This window comes from Geotrypetes seraphini, chromosome 4, assembly GCF_902459505.1.
Source record: "Geotrypetes seraphini chromosome 4, aGeoSer1.1, whole genome shotgun sequence".
Taxonomy (NCBI): domain Eukaryota; kingdom Metazoa; phylum Chordata; class Amphibia; order Gymnophiona; family Dermophiidae; genus Geotrypetes; species Geotrypetes seraphini.
The window spans coordinates 305,183,283-305,203,455 of NC_047087.1; the positions used below are offsets into that span (position 1 = coordinate 305,183,283).

Consider the following 20,173-nt stretch of genomic DNA (forward strand, 5'->3'; position numbering starts at 1 on the left):
AAAAATTCAAGCATGTGCATTAGGGTCGCCTACATACCAAACCACGCCTTCCTAGCTTTATTTGTTTATGCAAAAAAAATTAAGATCTGATACTTTTTGAACAGCCCTCATATGTTTGTTACAAGCAGGCATTGTGAAAGTTTTTATGATTTAGTCATATGTAGTGCAGGCTTGTATTGTGTGCCAGTTACCTTTTAAAAAAAATGCTATATGATATTTTGAAAAGGATAAGATAAATCTTTGATCAGTTGAACGGGGTTTAGTGCATGCTATAAAATGCCCAAAGTGAGCAGCAACAAAACTTAAGATATGCTGCAATTTAAATAATGAGCTGTACAATTATTCTGTTCTTAAACAGTGTTACTCTAAACAAAATATACTGAGGACTAGAGATCAAATGAGAAATATAAGCCACTCCTACCTAAACATGAAGAAATGTGGCTTAAAATCCAGATATTTTTAGCATTGTACTACTTCCATACCGAGGGCTTGCCCAAGGTTATCTCATGCCCTAAGAGAACATTCAGCTGTGTTCCCCCACCCTTACTAGATGGCTCACAGCTCAAGGCCCCTCCCCACCCCAGTGGTCTCTAGCATTCCCCCCCCACCCCAATGGTCTCTAGCATCTCCCCCCCAGCCCCAATGGTCTCTAGCTTTTCCTTCCTTCCCTTCCCTCCTTGTCATGTGAATTGTTTAGGCTATACCTTCCTTCCTCAGGCAGCGCCATAGCAGTCAACATTCTAGACAGCTATGTATTGTGGCCAGCACAAGGCCTTGAGCATACGTGTGTGCTCAGACCCTGCCAGCTCTCGCCCACTTCAAAATTCCTGTTTCTAGTGAGGAACATCAGTCTTGATCAACAGGCTTTAGCTCTCCTTGACTGCGAAGTGTGTAGAGAACCCCATTTACATATTCTTCTGCGACACCTCCCATCACTCTGGACTGTGCTGGACTTCCTCAGTGTCTCTCAACACGCAAAGTTGTAGGAGCTTCTCTGTTCTGCTCGAGTTTTTCTATTTGTTGTTTTTTGTTTTTTTTTTGATTGTGAGGCTTTTGGTGCTGCAGATGCTCTCGGTTCCACCAAGACATCTCTGGCTGCAAGAAGACACACCTTTCTCTTATGTTTGCACTCTAGGACTCGCTAGAAACTTTGGTACCGACTGCGAGGGTGGAGCTCATACCAGAGTGATGGGAGATAGAGCATGAAAACAAACAGTGGACTCTTTACAACCTTCATAAATAATGGGGGCTAACCCAATGGTCAAGACTACCAGTCCTGATTGCAAGAAAGAAGATTTCCTTTACACATGTAACTTTAGGAGTGATCACTTAAGCCATGTCAAAAATTGGTGTAAATTTCTCATACCTAAATGCTGTCAGTTATGCATCTGACCTGCCCATACCCTCCCCCCATGTCTACACCCACCTTGCAGTATAGAACTTGTAACAAGGATAAAGGGCTAGACCGATTGTGTACCGATCGGTTTGTGACCCGATTTTCCTCCGACCCGATTCACTAACCTGTGTCCTGATCATCCTCCGATCCACACATGCAAATGAAGGAGAACAGCATTCAAATGATGACAGGCAACGATTCACAAACAAAAACCCTGCAACACTGACTGGGCTGGCCGATCACAAACAAGCGACTGCTGAGGACCAGTCGCTCAGGTCCTTTCCGACTACCCTGCCTTCTGCCATCCTGCTCTCTGCCCTATTTTTCTGCTCTCTAGCCTGAACTCCTACTTTCAGCCCCAATCTCCTGCTTGCCCCAAACTCCTGCAGCCCCGACTCTCCTGCCTGCCTCGACTCTCCCACCCTTCCCCGCAGTGCAAGCCTGTGGTTTTACCCCGCGGGCTTAAAGCAGGTTAAAACCATGGGCTCGCAAAAAATTTAAAAACAGTTTAAAAAAAATTCTCTGCTGGGCTCGGAGGGCCAGCACATGCGCAAGCCATCTACAGATGGTCTGTGCATGTGTTGGGATCGCTATAGAGCGATCCGGACAGGCAGTTGGGAGCGTGATTCCAATCGCCCTCATTTGCATAAGGGCGATTCGTAAATCAGCCCCCCGGACACAGATCGGATCAGATCCCTCACGGATCCAATCCGTGCCCTTAGTGAATTGAGCCCAAAGTGTCTAAGTGCAGTTATGCACATAAATGCAAATTACTGCCAATTAACTCAAATTCACTAATTATTGATTGTATGTGCCAATTAGCGGCTAATTTCTTAATTTATGCATGTAACTGTATGTACCCTGTAACCTGCATGTGCAGTTTATGCTTCAAATGTAAAAATTTATGTGTAAGATTTTAGATTAGATTAAATTAGAATGAGGGTGTCGTGTAGCTATGGATCATATTTGCTTTTATATCACAGACCTAGTTGGTGACCACAATATTTAATTTTTAAAAACTTTTTACAGAAAGAATGATGTAATGAATCTTCTTGAAAGTGCTGGCTTTTCACGCAGTAATCCTTATTATATCGTCAAACAAGGAAAGGTGAGTCAATTTTTTAAAATTGTTTAGAAATTCAGGGGAAGTTTATCAACCTGGGCTACCATTAAGATGTGGTATCTGCCAACTCCAGACTGCGATATTTCTCTCGTTGCACCATACGCCTAGAACAAACTGCCCGAGTCAATATGTTAAGCTCCGTCCCTGAAACTATTCAAATCCAGAGTAAAGCCCCCTCAACCCTAGGCACCCTGAAAAACTCCCTAAGACCCTACTTGTCCTGTTATCTGTTAATTTAGATTGTAAGCTCTACTGAGCAGGGACCATCTCTTAAATATGTTGTCTATCAGTGCTATAGAAATGTTAAATAATAGTAGTAGTATTTTACTGTTAACCACAGTTAATAGTAACTAGGTTTCATTAAAAAAAATAAGATTCATAAAATAACTTGAGTTGTGGCAAAAAACATCATGTACACTAAGGGCTCCTTTTACTAAGCTGTGCTAGCATTTTCAGCTCACTGGAGGCGTTGGCGTCTAACGTGCGTGGCAACGTAGAATGTGCTAAGCGCGCGCTAAAACCAATAGTGCAGCTTAGTAAAAGGAGCTCTAAGATTTTCAGGGTACAAATTAACTTCATTATATTTTAAGCACTGTAAGCTACAACTTGAACACTGGCAGCAGATTGCCAGTTATATAAAAATAGAGGGAAAAACAGAGAATCCTGTTATGTATACTGCACAATTTGAGACCTAATTGAGTCTACGATTAACAGGGGCAGCCAAAAAAGCAAACAAGTTGCTAGGAATTATTAAAAAAGGGATGGTTAACAAGACTAAGAATGTTATAATGTCTCTGTATCGCTCCATGGTGTGACCTCATTTGGAATATTGCGTTCAATTCTGGTCTCCTTAACTCAAGAAAGACATAGCAGTACTAGAAAAGATTCAAAGAAGAGCGACCAAGATGATAAAGAGGATGGAACTCCTCTCGTATGACGAAAGACTTGGAAAAGAGACGGCTAAGGGGAGATAGGATTGAATTCTACAAAATCCTGACCGGAGTAGAATGGGTACAGGTGGATCAATTTTTCACTCCATCAAAAATGACAAAGACTAGGGGACCCTTGATGAAGTTACAGGGAAATACTTTTAAAACCAATAGGAGGAAATATTTTTTCACTCAGTGAATAGTTAAGCTCTGGAACATATTGTCTGAGGTTCTGGTAAGAGCGGAGAGCATAGCTGGTTTTAAGAAAGGTTTGGACAATTTCCTGGAGGAAAAGTCCATAGTCTAGTTATTGAGAAAAACATGGAGGAAGCCACTGCTTGCCCTGGACCGGTAGCATGGAATGTGGCTACTCTTTGGGTTTTGGCCAGGTACTAGACCTGCCTTTGCCCGTAGCGAACTCATGCTTCCGGGCTCTAACGTGTGCATGCCAGCTTCTCTTCTCTCCCCCCCTCCCTCCCCTGGATGTAACTTCAGGTTTCAGAAGGAAGAGAAGGGAAGCTGGCACGCATATGTTAGAGCCCTGAAGCATGAGTTCGCTATAGGCTAAGGTAGGAAATCTCCAGAGGTGGGGTTTTTTTAATGTTGAGCAGCAGGATTTGCAATAGATGACAGGCGGAGCACCCGCCTAAAAGGCCCTAGGGAGAACACTAGATCGTGAGAACAGGCTACTGTGAGCCATGAAGCAGCATAGCTTCATGGCCATTGTTGTTGTGGGCTATATGCAAGTGTTCATACCCTGTGAAATTTTGGAGCACTCATCAGCTAAGAGCATCTATTAGTTAAATGTTCTTTTTTACACAATACAGTATAAAAGCAAAAAAATGTTTGTTTATGATTTGGGGTCAGAAGATCTTTTTTTTTATGCCATTGATGAAGAGTTAAGTCCTATAGGTGCTTTTTGAGCCTGGAGCTCTTTGAGGCTTTTTCCTCCTGTGCCTATATTGATATTGTTATTGATATAGACTTCTATATTACTTGAGTGTGCACAACTGGGAGAACTTGTTGTGCAAAATACTAGTGACCAGAAAAATGAATATCGCTATTAAAACGTTCTTTTTTAAAATTTTACTTCAAATTTAGATCAATCAGATGGCCACAGCTCCTGATTCACAAAGGCTGAAACTGTTAAGAGAAGTTGCTGGAACCAGAGTGTATGATGAACGCAAAGAAGAGAGTATCTCCTTGATGAAAGAAACAGGTTAATATATTAAATATTGGGTAAACATTAAATATATTAAATATTGGGTAAACATTTTGGTCTAGGAGCCAAATTGTAAGCCATATCTGGTTTGGGAGGTTGGTGTGGTTTGAAAAGTGGGTGAGGGATTAGATATATTCCAGATATATGCTGGAAAGGAGGAAGATGAAAAATGCATGGACCATAATTTTTTGTACCTGTTTTCAAGTAATGGATCCCCTACTTAGACTAATCTAGCAGGACTCAAGGAAAGAAAAGTAAATTAGGAATAATGTCACCTTTGTCCAGTGTTTATATTTCATTTCATATTTCATAGTTTTTTTTGTTTTGTCCCAAGAGGGAAAGAGAGAAAAAATCAACGAATTGCTGAAATACATTGAAGAGCGATTGCATACTCTGGAGGAGGAGAAAGAAGAACTTGCTCAGTACCAAAAATGGGATAAAATGAGAAGAGCCCTGGAATATACAATATATAATCAGGAACTCAATGAGACGCGTGCCAAGCTTGATGAGGTAGCATAGAAACTATGAATTTCGGCTCTGTATAGTTTTCTGGAAGTGATGGCTGATTAGTAATACAAATTAGAGTAGAGAATTTCAGGGTATGTGCTACTTGTGGTGTTGGTAGGCCTCAAAGGAACTGCTACCACTGCAGTAAAATATAGTCCAGGAATAGATAACCATGCAGGGCTGGGCCTCTTTCATGCCCACTTGGAAGTTAAGATACCAAAGGTAAAGGGAAAGAAGAGAGAGAGGCTAAAGGAGAAAAAAAGATATGCGGAGTGGGGAAGGGGGTGGAATTTCTAAAATAGAGCTGGCATATTGTGTAAACCTACAAAAAAAGGGGAATCCAGCAAAGTCTGCAGTGAGCAAAACACAAGGAAAAACAAAGAAAAACCGCAGACAGACGTACATGGATGCAGGCTAAATTTATTATATCAAAACTTTGAATGCAATTAGTATTACCAATTTAAAAACAAACCAAAAGACCCGACACGGTCTGTGTTTCGGTTAACATGCCTTCATCAGGGGTCCCAGGTTGATAAGGTATCAAATAAAACCGCAAACTTAGCCTGTGGAAGTAAGAATCAATAACCGAAGGACAGTCTCTGTATGAACTTCGGTTATTGATTCTTACTTGCACAGGCTAAATAATTTTTTGTTGTTTACAGTTTTATTTGATACTTTATCAACCTGGGACCTCTGATGAAGGCGTGTTAACCAAAACACGGTCTGTGTCGGGTCCTTTGGTTTGTTTTTAAGGTGGTAATACTAACCACATTCATAGTTTTGATATAATAAATTTAGCCTGCATCCTTGTACGTCTGTCTGCAGTTTTTTTTTATATTGTGTAAACCTTTCATGTGTAGAAAATTACTTTTTTTTAAATTTACATGTCACTCTTTTTTTTTTTTGTTTTGCTTCTTCCCACAGAAGGGGCGATGTGCACCAGGGTGAAAGATTTGTTGTAATCTTACTCCCTAGCATGTTTAATGTACAGCGCTGTGTACATCTCGTAGCATTATAGAAATAATAATAGTAGCAATTTTTAAAAGACTTGCACTTCAGAGAATCTTTAAAGCCTGCAAAGGGCTCTCTTTTATTAAGTGTAGAAGTGGAAGATAATGTAGCTAATTAAGTTTGTTGATAAGCTGTTTGCTTTTTAATTTCAGCTCTCTTCAAAGCGTGAGACCAGTGGAGAGAAATCAAGGCAATTGAGAGATGCTCAGCAGGATGCAAGAGATAAAATGGAGGTAATTCAGTCGCCTATATTCATCAATAGATAATTAGTGGCAGAAATTATATGGAAACTTATGTCCCGTGCTTTTGATCTTGCCTGGTACCTAACCCCAGATCTTAGATCGACAATTAAGCAGCTCACTCACTCTTGTTGCCACACATTTTTTCTTTTTAATGGTTTTATTAGAAATTTGGTGCACTGCAAAATTAAAGAACACCAAGAATATGAACAGAGAAACTTAGCTGCAGCGTAAGAAGCCATTCTTAATGCAACATCTGTTAACCTAAATTCCCCATCCTTCCCCCAAACCCATCCACCCATCTCCACAGTTAAATCCTAGCTCACGTTTGCGGTCTAACACCAGCTCTGGCAGAATACAAATTTCAAATCTGACACATTGTAATCACAAAATGGAAAATAAAATTAGTTTTTCTCCCTTTTGTTGTCTGGTCATTATTCAAATCTTGTTGGTTCCAGGCTCTGGTTGTCTTCTGATAACTTGCTTGCCAGGGTCTCCTTCTTTCTTCTTTCCCCATGCTAAGCATCAATCTTCTATCTCTGTTCTCCCCTTCCTTTTCCCTTCCCTCCCCCAGAGGTCTGGCATTTTTCTTTTTTTTTTTCGTCTCCATCCACAGATCCACCTTTTCTTAACTACCCTTTCATCCTCCTTCTCCACAACCCCAGGGTCCACCATCTCTCCCTTTCTTTTCCCAACTACCCTTCTATCCAGTATCTCTATCCCCCCTCCACACCATCCCTTGTGTCCAACTTCTCTCCCTTTCTGTTCCTTCCCTCCCTAAATCCCATTGTCCATCATCTCTCTCCCTCTCCTCTATTTTTAGACCCATTATTTCTTCCCTGCCCAAGTCCAGCAAATGCATGTCTCTTTGAACCCCCCCCCCCTTCCCTCTGTGTACTTCTACACCAGGACCCCCCCAACGAAGGTCTGACCTCCCCTGAAGGCGTGCACCCCACCCCTGAAGGCTTGTCCCCCCTGAAGGCCTATGCCACCATCTCTGGCCTGTCCCCCCTTTGAAGGCCTGTTCCCCCCTTAAAGGTCTGCACCCCCCCTTGAAGGCCTGTTCCTTCCTTGAAGGCTTGCACCCCCAAAAGGCCTGTCCCCCCAGAAGGACTGTGCACCCCCCCCCCCCGGGAAGGTCTCCATGGTTCCCCTGGCCTCCCCACACCATTTACCTCATAGCTGCAGTCTGCAGTGAAGATCGCGGTTACAGCGTCTTTCTAAACTTGCTTTGAGCTGTTTCCTCTGCTGCAGTCCCGCCCCTCCTCTGACATCAGAGGCAGGATTGCGGCGGAGGAAACAGCTTAAAAGCAAGTTTAAAAAAACGCTGTAACCACGATCTTCGTTGCAGACTGCAGCTATGAGGTAAACGGTGTGGGGAAGCCAGGGGGAACACGGAGGCCTTCTTGGGGGGGGGGGGGTGCGCAGTCCTTCGAGGAGGCCAGGGGGGAAGCCGGAGACCAGCACAGCAGCACTTCCCGACTGACTCTCCCTCCTCCCCTCTAAAGCAGGTGCGGCAGCGGCCGGCCAGCAAGAACAGCGCTGCCGCTCCTGCTTTAGGGGGCGAGGGGGGAGGGTCAGACAAATCGGGAAGCCAATTTTTGGGGGTTTTAAATCGATTCACCCGAAGTGAATCGGTGAACCAATTCAAATCGTGAATCGGGCAGCACTAGTGCCTACTACATCTTCTATCTTCACCAATAGAAACATACGATTCCATCCATTTGTTATACGCATCCCAAACTTTATAATAAGATTTCAATGCATTGTGTTGAAGTGCTGTTAGTTTAGACATTGAGACACAGATTCTGTATAGGACGCCCGGTCTCAGAAGCCGACGGGCATCCTATATAGAATCGGGCCTAAGACCACCTAAAGTAAACCCGATTCTCTAACCAACGTCCATGTTACAGACGCCGATTAGAGAATCGGGTTGTAAGTAGATGCAGCCGCTAAGCTTATCGCGGCAAGGGATCTCCCATAGCATTTAACGCACACTGATTCATTAGCGCACCTTAGTAAAAGGACCCCATAGTCACATCTATAAACTATACATTTTTCTTTTCAGTTGATGAGCCTGCTGTCTTTCTTTCTTTCCATTTTGGAGTCAGATGTTTTCAGCAATATTTCTTTGCAAACTTCAATTAATTTTTTGTATTTGTAATGTAGTCATTCAGGTCATGCTTTGCTTCCACAGTTTGCCTCACTTGTAACAGGCTTCTGCCTCCTTTGATTCTTGGTTTATACAATATATCAATTTCACTTTAGGTGTTGGACAAGATTTATTTTTGATTTCCTGGTTCTTTGATAAAGTTAATCTAAATCAGCTTGTGTCCAGTATAGAATTGCAGTGGCTTTAACGCACAGGAAAGACCATGTAAGGACATGGTAAGGCCACTTTTTATTGCTGTTTGGTAAAAGGGCCCCAAAATGAATAAGTTTAGATTCATTCATATTTTTCCCCCACTCAAAAATATTTTCTCTAAGTAAATTTTAGTCATATTGGTATTCATTTCAATATAGCAAATGAAATATGAACGAGAGATTGAGGTGTTTGTTTTTAACGCTGTATGGTAAACAGAATGCATGAAATTTTTATTTTTTTTGTAGGATATTGAGCGACAGGTTCGAGAGATGAAAGCAAAGATCTCTGCCATGAAGGAAGAGAGAGAACAACTAAGCTCTGAGAGACAAGAGCAGATTAAACAGCGGACCAAGTTAGAGCTGAAAGCCAAAGACTTACAGGATGAATTGGCTGGAAACAGCGAGCAGAGGGTAAATACAGATGGTATTAAAACAAAATCTAGTACCCAAGAGAGACATTTGTTACCTGAACCTGGTGTTTGCTATTCAGAATGTCTGGGAGACCAGAAAGTACTAGCCAAGTATAGGGTAAATATGTAGCAGCTCGAGTAGGAACTGTGGTATATGGTCCATGATGGGGGAAGGGAAAATGAAATCCTCAGGTAGTTGCAAATAAAGGCCTGTGAAGCCCTAGTAGAGCCCAAAGCCCAAAGGAGTAGGTGGAAATTGCCAGGTCATTCCAAACAAATAGGTGGAAAAAATGTTACCTGTTTAAATAAAGTGTTTATGGCTGAATTTTTGTGGAAAAGGTTTTAAGTATGGAAACACAATTCTCCCTTGTTACCCTAATGCAGCCTAGTGAGTCATGAAGAATCTTGTCTCATAGTGCTGGATTATATATGTAGGCCTGTTAGTGAAGATGTCTTTTCTACACTTTTACCATGTAATGTTGTGGGATTCTACAAATCCCTCTTCTCTGTATCCGAGTTCAGAACCCTTAGCCAAGGATTTTTCTTCCAACTCATGACCTTGACATTTCACACATCCAGGCATACTTGCTTCTGGAAATAAGTGCTAAAGTTTGATATTTATCTCTGGCCTGAAAAGAGGTTTAGCAAAGGGCATTTATTCCGCTTTAACAACAAATATTTTGGCCAATTTACTAAAATTTGTTGTTTAAAAAGGTGTCATAATTTATTCCACATTTATGTTTGTCTTTTTGTTGTATGTTGGAGTAACAGGAGTTGTCTTTTTTTCTTTCAGAAACGTTTGCTAAAGGAAAGACAGAAGCTTCTAGAAAAAATTGAAGAAAAGCAGAAAGAACTGGCGGAAACAGAACCCAAATTTAACAGTGTGAAGGAGAAAGAAGAGAGTGGAATTGCGAGGTTTGTAGCCTGGACAGTTTAAAATACATTTTTATATCAAGTGTAAAAATTAACAAAACAGTGGTTCATTCTAATGACTGGGTTATCATCGCATTTGTTCAAAACAAGGGTCTCTACACTTTTCACATAAAGGGGCTCTCTAGTACATTTCAAATTGTCAAGAGAGCCAGATGGGTGTAGTGTACCCATTGGAGAACATTAGATAAATGAACACAAGTGGGACCATATCAGGGTCTTTCAGTGACTTCAAATGCTAGCAAAAAAGGGAGGCAGGATCCCCAAATAAAACTTTCCCCTCCTCTGCCCACTCACACCATCCTCATAAGCACCCCCCCCTCGCAGACTCTCTGAGCAGGAAACTCGACCCTTACGAGTGGTCTCTCCATCTGTCTGTCCTAACACACATTTTTCATCTCTGGGGAACCCCCCTCAGTGGACCTCTTCGCAACACAATGTCAAATGCAGCCAGTTCTGCTCTATTCGACCAGCTATTTCAGGGATGCAACTCACATCATACTTATTGTTCCCATTTGGCCCAGGCAAATATGATATCCACTCCTGCTGGACCTTCTGGACGCTCCTCCAATTCCACTGGGATACCATCCATCCCTTCTGTCTCAACAGAATGGGCAGTTACTTCATCCCAATCTCCGCACTCAGTTTGAGAGCCTGGAAATTGAAAGTTTAAACCTAACACATTTACCGCTTTCTCAACCAGTGAAGACAATCCTTCTTGCGGCAAGACAGTCATCTACTAGAATGTCCTATCAGTCAAAATGGAAATGTTTTTCTATTTGGTCACAGAAGCACCAACAGCATCCTCTTCTTTGTCCAATTGACTATGTTTTATCATATCTTCTACATTTGGCAGATTCTGGTCTCAAATCGAACTCAGTCCATTTTCATCTAGCAGCCATCTCGGCCTTCCATATCTTTGTGGACAGTAAGCCAATTTCACATCATCCACTCATCTCTCGCTTTATTAGAGGTCTGAATAATCTTAGACCACCAGTGCGTGATCCTCCTCTAGCATGGGACTTGAATATTGGATATTTTAATATTGGATATGGATATTTTAATATTTGAATATTGGATATTTTGATGCAAGAAGTTGTCTCAGATTTTCATCTCAATCAAACTATTACTTTACATTCATTTTTTCCTTCTCCGCACTCCTCTCCAGTGGAACAAACTCTTCATACCTTGGACTGCAGGAGAGCATTACTTTTTTACCTCAAGGCAACTGCTTCCTTACAACAGACAAATCAGCTCTTCATTTCCTATAACCCAGCTACCCAAGGAAAACCAGCATCAAAAAGAACTCTCTCCTCTTGGATAGCAAATTGCATCAAATTTTGCTACACAAAAGCACATCTTTAACCACCTGGTATAGTTGGAGCTACAGCTTCTTCAATAGCAAACTTGAAATCTATTCCTATTCAAGATATTTGCAAGGCTGCAACTTGGTCCTTAGTGCATACCTTTACAAAGCACTACTGACTGGATCAGAGTTTAGCTCAAGATGTGCGATTTGGCCAAGCGGTCTTATGGAACCTGTTCACACTGTAATTTCTTTTTCCACCAGCCATCTCTATTATTCAGCTCGGGACTCACCTTCAAGTGTGCTTGCATATTCCATTTGTGTACAAAGAAAGCAAAGTTGCTTACCTGTAATAGGAGTTCTCTGTAGACAGGGGAATGCAGCCACACTTGCCCGCCTGCCATCCCCTCGTCTTGCTTTTATCTTTATTACTAGAGATAAAACTGGCAGGCTAAGGGGAGGGGCTGTAAGTGTAGGATCTCCTGCACATGCCCAGTAAGCTTTAAAGCTTACCTAGCTAGGGGAGAGCACCGGCATTCAGGTTCAATCAGAGGACTTCACCTTTAAGTTTGGCTGCATTCACCTACTGTCTAAGGAGAACACCTGTTAAAGGTAAGCAACTTTGCTTTCTCTGCCTCCGTTTGCTGGTAGGCCAGCATAACCTGTTGGTCTGGAGTGGTATAGCAGTAATCAAGGAAAGGAATTTATCAGTTAAGACCAAATTTTACCTTAGTCTTCTTGTTGCTTTTAATTCACTTTCTTTGGATTTTTACTCCTTAACAGCATAGTCAATGTTGAGGACAATTTTATTTCTAAAGAGTAATTAATACTGCACAACTTTTCTTAATTTTGTTGGAATTGTTTTCTTTCTGTTTCAATTTAGATTAGCTCAAGCTACACAGGAAAGAACAGACTTGTACGCTAAACAAGGCCGGGGCAGCCAGTTTACATCCAAAGAGGAACGAGACAAATGGATTAAAAAGGAGCTCAAGTCCCTAGATCAAGCTATTAATGATAAGAAAAGGCAGATTGCAGCCATACACAAAGATTTAGAAGATACAGAAGCAAATAAGGAGAAGAATTTGGAGCAGTATACAGTAAGAAGTACTTAAGTTATCATAACTTCTTAAAATTTGTACATTTTAGACTGGCCTGTTGCCCACTAATATTGCTTTGATGCAGAAGACCTGGATTCCAGATTCATGGTTTTAAATCTTAGATGACTTAGCATTCAGCAGGCACCACAGTAGTGGCGAAACCTGCTAGTTCCATATAGTTCCTCCAGAGCAGTCCAAATGAATGGGTTTAGCAGATGGAGACCGAGAACTACTGACTAATGTCATCACATTGTATAAGTATTCTGTGCAGTCCTGATGTCACTATTTCTCAGCCTCCATCAGATGGTAGGTAAGCATCCTGTGCATTCTGAGCAAGTCTGGAAGGCTTAGGATTGTTGTATTTTGAGTGTTTTACAGTCTGAAAAAAAAAAATATATTTATATAGTTCTAAGGTGCTTGTGGAAAGGCTCTACACCAGACATGTCAAACTCTGGCCCGCGGTGTGTTAAAAATTGGCCTGCCAGACATTTTAAATTTTATAGTAAATCTGGCCCATCGGCACAAACCACTGCCGCCACTGCTGCTCTTCACTCGCATCTGCCTTCACCTGGTCTCTTCAAAGCAGCCTGCCGAGGATTGCCAGCCAGCTGTAGCGAACCTCACACACTGCTTTCCACCTCAGTAGCATATTCCCTCTGACGCGATCCCATACGTCAGAGGAGGGGCGGGATCGCATCAGAGGGAACATGCTACCGAGGTGGACAGCGGTCTGTGAGGTTCGCTACAGCCTGCCGGCGATCCTTAGCAGGCTGCTTTGAAGAGGAGGCCAGGTGAAGCAAATGCGAGTGAAGAGCAGCAGCGGTTCATGCCGGCGAGCTAGAGGAGACCAGGAAGCCGGGATGGAGGGAGGGTAGGAACGGTGGGCCAAATCTGAAGGTGAGGCCGGGAAGAAGGGGGGAAAACATACAGGCCTTTGGGACAGGGCGGGCCCTGGTGTAGAAGTACTGTGAAGGAGAGAAGAAGGGGTCCAGATGTGCATATGCCGGATTGAGTGGAGGGTGGGGTGGGGAAGAAATAAAACAGAAGAGAAGGAGAGAGAGAAGGAACAGAAAGAGAGAGAAGTTGGCCACAAGGGATGGTGTGGAGGGGGGATAGAGATACTGGATAGGAGGGTAGTTGGGAAGAGAAATGGAAAGATGGTGGACCCTGGGGTGGTGGGGAAGGAGGGAGAGATGCTGGATGAAAGGGTAGTTGAGAAAAGGAGAGATTGTGGATCTGGGGATGGTGGGATCCATTGCTGCAGCTGCGGATAGGGACACGAAAAAAAGGAAAGATGCCAGACTTCCGGGGGAGGGAAGGGAAATGGAAGGGGAGGAGAGAGATGGAAGATGGATAGTTAGCACGGAGAAAGAAGAAAATGACAAATGGGCAGGAGACCCTGGCAAGCGAGTTATCAGAAGACAACCAGAGCCTGGGACCAACGAAAGGTAGAAAAATTAATTTTATTTTCTGTTTTGTGATTACAATATTTATTTTGTTTACACCACAGAGCTGGTGTGGGGTTGGAGATGTTGTAACCCTATACTTCTACTAAGCCTTAGTCACTTAGGGGTCCTTTTATTAAGGTGCGCATTTAGTGCGTCCTTAATTAAAGGATCCCTAATTATCTTAATTAAAAATTCGGCCTGCGGCTTAGCCTTTTTTCAGATTTCAGCCCCTTATATGATTGAGTTTGACACCCCTGCTCTACACTGTTTCTTTATTTATTGAGATTTATTAACTTTCTTTTATGAAGAGATTTACCCAAGACAATGTACAGCAGATATAATTCAACATACAATTTTGTTAACAGCATAACATTGGTAAAAAGACCAAATATAAACATAAATACACTAAATGTGAGGTAGAGTTAAAATCAGTAAATTGAAACTTAATAATAGAACTACCATGAAACAGTTTTAAACATATTAAGAGAGATATAATACATACTAAAACAGAGACAGAATACTTGTGAAGCAACTAATGAGCACAAATCAGAATATTCAAGTAATGTAGATATGATGCTAATGCTTTTCTTTAATACACCTCATCCTATAGCCGAGGGGGGTCACATGCAGATATTAGATGGGGACGATACAGAGTGCTTTGGGATAAACAGATGGGAGGCTAAACTCAAGGCAAGTTGTTTATACATTTAAACAAGGTATAAGGAATTGATTTAGTTCGTATGTGTGGTGAGCTAGTCCTGGTGTAGAATGAGTGTTTAATCAATCACCATACGTATTAAAGACTTGGATGAAGAGCCAGGCTTTCACCTTCCTGAAGTAAAGATAGTCTGGAGTTAGATGTAGACCCTCTGGGAGTAAATTCCAGCCAATCACAGAGGGGCGCAAGACCAGGCAGGAAGCGCAAAGACCACGCTCCTGCGTTTTGCGTTGCTCTTCTAAGACAAAGGCAGCCGTCCAGGAGACCGCACTGGACCACCGCCACTAAAAAAGGCTATGGGCGGCTTCGAGCTGCGGGCTTCCCAGCACCAGACGCAACTATTTGTAGAGGAGGAAAAACTAAGAAGAAAAAAATTCTGAACCAAATTTTTTTTTTATTGGTTTTTCCTCCTCTACAGGTGGGTGCGTCTTATGGTCCAGTGCATCTTATGGACCAAAAAATACAGTATTCTTAACCTTGAAAAACAAACTTAGAGATTTAAATTAGCCTTGTAAGATACTGGTAGCCAGTGTAGTTTGTACAGGAAGGGTGTGATGTGGTCACACTTCTTGCAGTTTTCTATCAGTCATGCTGCAGCATTCTGAATTAGTTGCAGCTGATGCAAATTCTTTTTGGTTAGGCCAGTGTGCAGGGCATTGCAGTAGTCTAGTAGTTATGTTATGGCATAGAACACTGTGGTCAAACTCATCTTTTTAGTATATCGAGAGAGATTTTTGCAGCTGCCTAGATCTGAAACCAGATTGACATGGGTCTAGGCAATTTTCAGTTAGCCAGTTGTTAAGTTAAATGCAGACTATCCATTCTATAAGTTTTGCCAGGGAAGGAATTTTAGTTTTCTCTAGTTGGCTGTAGGGTATCGCATCCAAAGAACCCAGGTTCCTTCTCTCTTGCCAGCATAATTGACCCTCTGTGGATTTTTTGGCTGGGCTGTGTGCCTCTGTCTCCCTCTTCTACTCAAGAGTGACGGCCCTTGTGAGCGCCCAGGAACTACATACAGAATGATGATCTTAAGGGGGCCAAACAGGTTGAAAAGGTGATGGCGAAAACTAGAAGGATTCTAGGTGCATAGGAAGAAGTATGGCTAGTAGGAAAAAGGAGGTATTGATGCCCCTGTATATGACTAGTGAGACCTCATTTAGAATATTGTGTACAATTCTGGGAGACCCGCCTTCAAAAAGATATCAAATGGATGGAGTAGGTCCAGAGGAAGTCTACTAAAATGGTGTGTGGTCTTCGTCATAAGGCGTATGGGGACAGACTTAAAGATCTCAATATGTATACTTTAGATTAGGAAAGAAGGGAGAGGGGAGATATGATAGAGATGTTTAAATATCTATGTGTCATAAATGTGTATGAGTTGAGTCTCTCTCATTTGAAAGGAAACTCTGGAAGAAGAGGGCATAGGATGAAGTTAAGAGATGATAGGCTCAGGAGTAATCTAAGGAAATACTGTTTTACAGAAGAGGTGGTAGATGCATGGAACAGTCTCCTTGAAGAAGTGGTGGAGATGGAGACTGTGTCTGAATTCAAGAAAGCGTGGCATAGTTGAAGAGATAATGGTTACTGCGGATGAGCAGACTTGATGAGTCATTTGGCTTTTACCTGCCATCGTGTTTCTATGTTAGTATTTGTTTAAAAAAATAATATGCTGAACAGCTAAAGAGAGGTATATTTTCCTCTGTAACCAGCAGTGGAACCAGAGTTAGATGTGGTAGGTGGGAAGAGAGAGTTCATCCATTGTTTGCCTCAGACTGAGGTTTGGTCAGTGTCAGAAACAGTAGCAAGGTAGTAGCACCTGTTTGGCAGGTGGGCACTGCCATATGTGCAGTCTCTTACAGGCCAAAGCCTCTTCTGAGTTCCTCGCAGTAAGCAGAGATGAGCCACCGAAGATGGATAAGGCTGAGGCGGGAAATTCTGTCATATTATAGTCTCCAAAGGAATGGTCAGGATTCAAGGACCTTTAGTCTTTTAACTGTTTGGCTGTCCTATAGTAAGTAGTAGGGGTCTCAAAGTCCCTCCTTGAGGGCCGCAATCCATTCGGTTTTTCAGGATTTCCCCAAAGAATATGCATGAGATCTATGTGCATGCACTGCTTTCAATGCATATTCATTGGGGAAATCCTGAAAACCCGATAGGATTGCGGCCCTCAAGGGGGGACTTTGAGATCCCTGCAAGGGAACTAGTGTTTTTATTCAGGCAAAAGAGAACCAAAGCACTGGGCTACAAAGGTTGGAGTCAGATTTTTTTGCCTGAATTTATTTTGCTTAGGCATAAAGCATTTTTGTTAAAGGAGGTATCAGAGCCTCGGCAGTTTGTTAGAGGACAGAATTTCACTAGAGTGGAACCACCTGAATTTAAGAGACCCCCCACTTGGTGGTGGTGAGTTTCCAGAAGCAGAAGAGGTTTGTTCATAATTAAAGAGGGTGGTAGGATTTGTTTCATATGTAAATTTGGGGGTCCAGGAGGACTGGATCAGCTGGAAGTTCCCCCTAGAGAATACGCATCTGTGGTGAGGAATTTTCATAGGGACGATTTGCCCTCCCTGACTTTCAAGGCTGACAGAACCTGGACAATCTTGAATTCTGATCTGCAGGAGGGTATATGGATGGAGGAGCTTTTGACAGATATTAAAAAGCCAGATCAGGTCTTCCAATTTATTGTTTACTAAAGGGGATAACAGCAGAATGGGATACCCATATGTAGGTTTGAAGGTGGCCAGGTTGTGTCCAATTCCTAAGGCTTTAAAAGAGCTGAGGCTTCCAAAGATAGATGCAGTTACCAAAAAGATTACAGTTTCTCTGGAAGGGGGGCACTGCCTGTAAGGACTCTCAAGATCATTGTATGAAGACTTTGTTGAAGCAAGCCTTTGAGATTTCAGCCCTGTCCTAAAAGATATTCTCAACTAACATAATTCAAGTTGGCAGATTTGAATGTATAGTAGAAGTACAAGGGTAATTGACCATGTCATTTAAAACCAATTAAAAACTAATTTTAAAAAATTATAGACACCTACAGAACAGGCTGCCGATGTCCTGTCCACAGAGGCGCCTACCAGCGCCTACGGTCAAAGTGAGTGTGACTTGCGCCGGAAGTGATCTTAGGCGCCAGTAGGAGCCCCTGTGGACATGATTCTCATGGTAAAGTAGGTGCCTGAAATATAGACCAGTAAAACCCTGGCCTACATTTCTAGCATTTACTTTACATGTGGCATGATTCTGTAGCCGGCGCCAGTACATGATTAACACACAACTAGCCCTAGTTTTGAAGGCGCCAGCCAATACTGGCGTCTGTTTCAGAATCCAGCACAAGGTGCTTAGATTATAAACTTTCCTAAGCAGGGATCTGCTAATTGTATCTGTGTATGCAAGTTTTCCTGATCTCAGAATCTAAAATCCAAATCCTAAAATGGGTGGACTGTGGATTCTACTTGTGGATTTTACTTAAATTTGTCTTTTCCCTCTTTTCTTTTCTGTACTAGAAACTGGACCAAGATCTCAGTGAAGTAAAGACTCGTGTGGAAGAACTGGACAAAAAATATTATGAAGTGAAAAACAGAAAAGATGAACTGCAGAGTGAAAGAAAGTCAGTAATGTAGAAGTTGTTTTTTTTTTATATGTCTGACAGGTTGATGGATATTTGTCTTATCTTGCAAATTAAGTTGTTCCATACCGTGAAAAGAAATGTAAGGGGAAAAAGCAGAGAAAAGATGAAAATAGAGACAAGAAAGGTAGAAAAAAGTATTGTTTTCTGAATTTATTAGTTGTAACATGTCAGCTTTGAGAAATTTGCATCTATGATACCTTACTGTGATAGGATTTCTATACAGGGCTCAAATATGTTTGCTTTTTGTAGGATTTGTACACTTGAGCTCTGAAAGAATTCTTTCTCCTCCCTCTCTCGGTCCCCCTACCTTCGGAGAGCTGGTATTATAGGGGCCAATCTTAATTTTTTTTGCCTGGAGTTTATTCAGTCCTAGCTACACCACTGATCACTCGTTTCACAGAGTGTCCTCTTGTTTGTTTGTTTTTTTAATGGGTGGTTAGTTCCCTATTTAACTGTTCAATCGCACTCATTTTAAAGATGACTATTATATTATTTTTCAGTCACCTTTACTCTAAGCTGAAGATCCCTAAGCTGTTTAGCCTTTCTTCATAAGAGAGGCCTGTACTGTTCAATTTATTTATAAATGATCTGGAAATTGGCTGTTTAGATTATAAGCTCTTTCGAGCAGGGACTGTTTTCTTCTTCTTTGTGACTCTGTGCAATGCTGCATGCATCTGGTAGCGCTATAGAAATAATTAATAATAGTAGTGATTAAATTTGCAGATGACACTAAACTGTTCAAAGTTGTTAAAACGCATGCAGATTGTGAAAAATTGCAGGCAGACCTTAGGAAATTGGAAGACTGGGTGCCCAAGTGGCAGATGAAATTTAGTTTCAAATATAATATTTTATTATTTGACCAAATACTGAATATAAATAATGGGCATTAAGCTGCTTTAATAAAATAAACAATGTGAAATCGGAAATCAAATGTTTATTTGTGTAGAATTTAGCAAAAATTTGATATCTGAAGGCGATACCTAAACAAATAACAAATACAATCCCCTCTGGCTGTGGTTGAGCAAGTGAGTGGGTGGTACTGAAAGGGTTTTCATAAGGTGGCGGGAGGGAGAGCATACACATTACAGCCCCAGATTATTTGTATTAGAATTTAAATCACTATTTGACGGAATACAAATAATGTGTTCAGCACCCTATCCAGGGCCAAATCGGTTTGAATATGAATATTCGATACAGCCCTAATTTGTACAGTTTGTTTTGATTGAATGGAACCTTAAGTAAGAAAAGTATCCTTTTATACAAAATTAAAGGAGTACTCTCTATCTGTCAACTGCAGTTATTTATGGAGAGAGGAGAATGCTGAGCAGCAAGCTCTTGCTGCAAAGCGAGAAGATTTAGAAAAGAAGCAACAGCTCCTTCGAGCAGCAACAGGAAAAGTGAGTGATACTCATTTACCTTCTCAATATGTTATTGGATATGAAATGGAAGTTTGTTAACTTATTCATACTCTGTGCATATTATTTCTGTTTAAATATTATTGGATCAATTGAAGGTATTTTTTGTTTGCTTTGTACACAGGCAGCAGACACTTTTTTTGTAGACTTGGAAAATGTATTTTCTTTAGAGCCTCTCCAGACCTGTACAGTTCACTGATGGGTAATAGCTCACCATGACCAGCAGGTAGAGACTGAGTCAAAACCTTTTGGCTGTAATACAAGTAGCTGTACTTCCCCCCTAATATAACCAGTCTTTTCTCAGTCTCAGCAGGTGTGGTAAGCTGTTGCCAGTCTTCCCTTGGTTAATGTAGGCCTTTTGGAAGTTGTTTAGTGGCCTTCTTGTCGCCTTCTGGTGCCGAACTGAGCTTGGGGGGGATCCTTATGGGGTACAT

The 20,173-nt window shown here is 41.7% G+C and overlaps 1 protein-coding gene across 1 annotated transcript in view; it reads left to right on the top strand.

Moving 5' to 3' along the window:
• Nucleotides 1-20,173, top strand: part of SMC3 (structural maintenance of chromosomes 3) — a 153,045-nt gene that overhangs the window by 45,598 nt on the left and 87,274 nt on the right. The window contains exons 7-15 of the mRNA XM_033942414.1: nt 2,426-2,504; nt 4,550-4,667; nt 5,005-5,180; nt 6,341-6,421; nt 9,038-9,202; nt 9,995-10,116; nt 12,321-12,534; nt 18,200-18,303; nt 19,622-19,721. Of these exons, the coding sequence (XP_033798305.1) occupies nt 2,426-2,504; nt 4,550-4,667; nt 5,005-5,180; nt 6,341-6,421; nt 9,038-9,202; nt 9,995-10,116; nt 12,321-12,534; nt 18,200-18,303; nt 19,622-19,721 (1,159 nt within the window). The remainder of the gene's footprint in view (nt 1-2,425; nt 2,505-4,549; nt 4,668-5,004; nt 5,181-6,340; nt 6,422-9,037; nt 9,203-9,994; nt 10,117-12,320; nt 12,535-18,199; nt 18,304-19,621; nt 19,722-20,173) is intronic.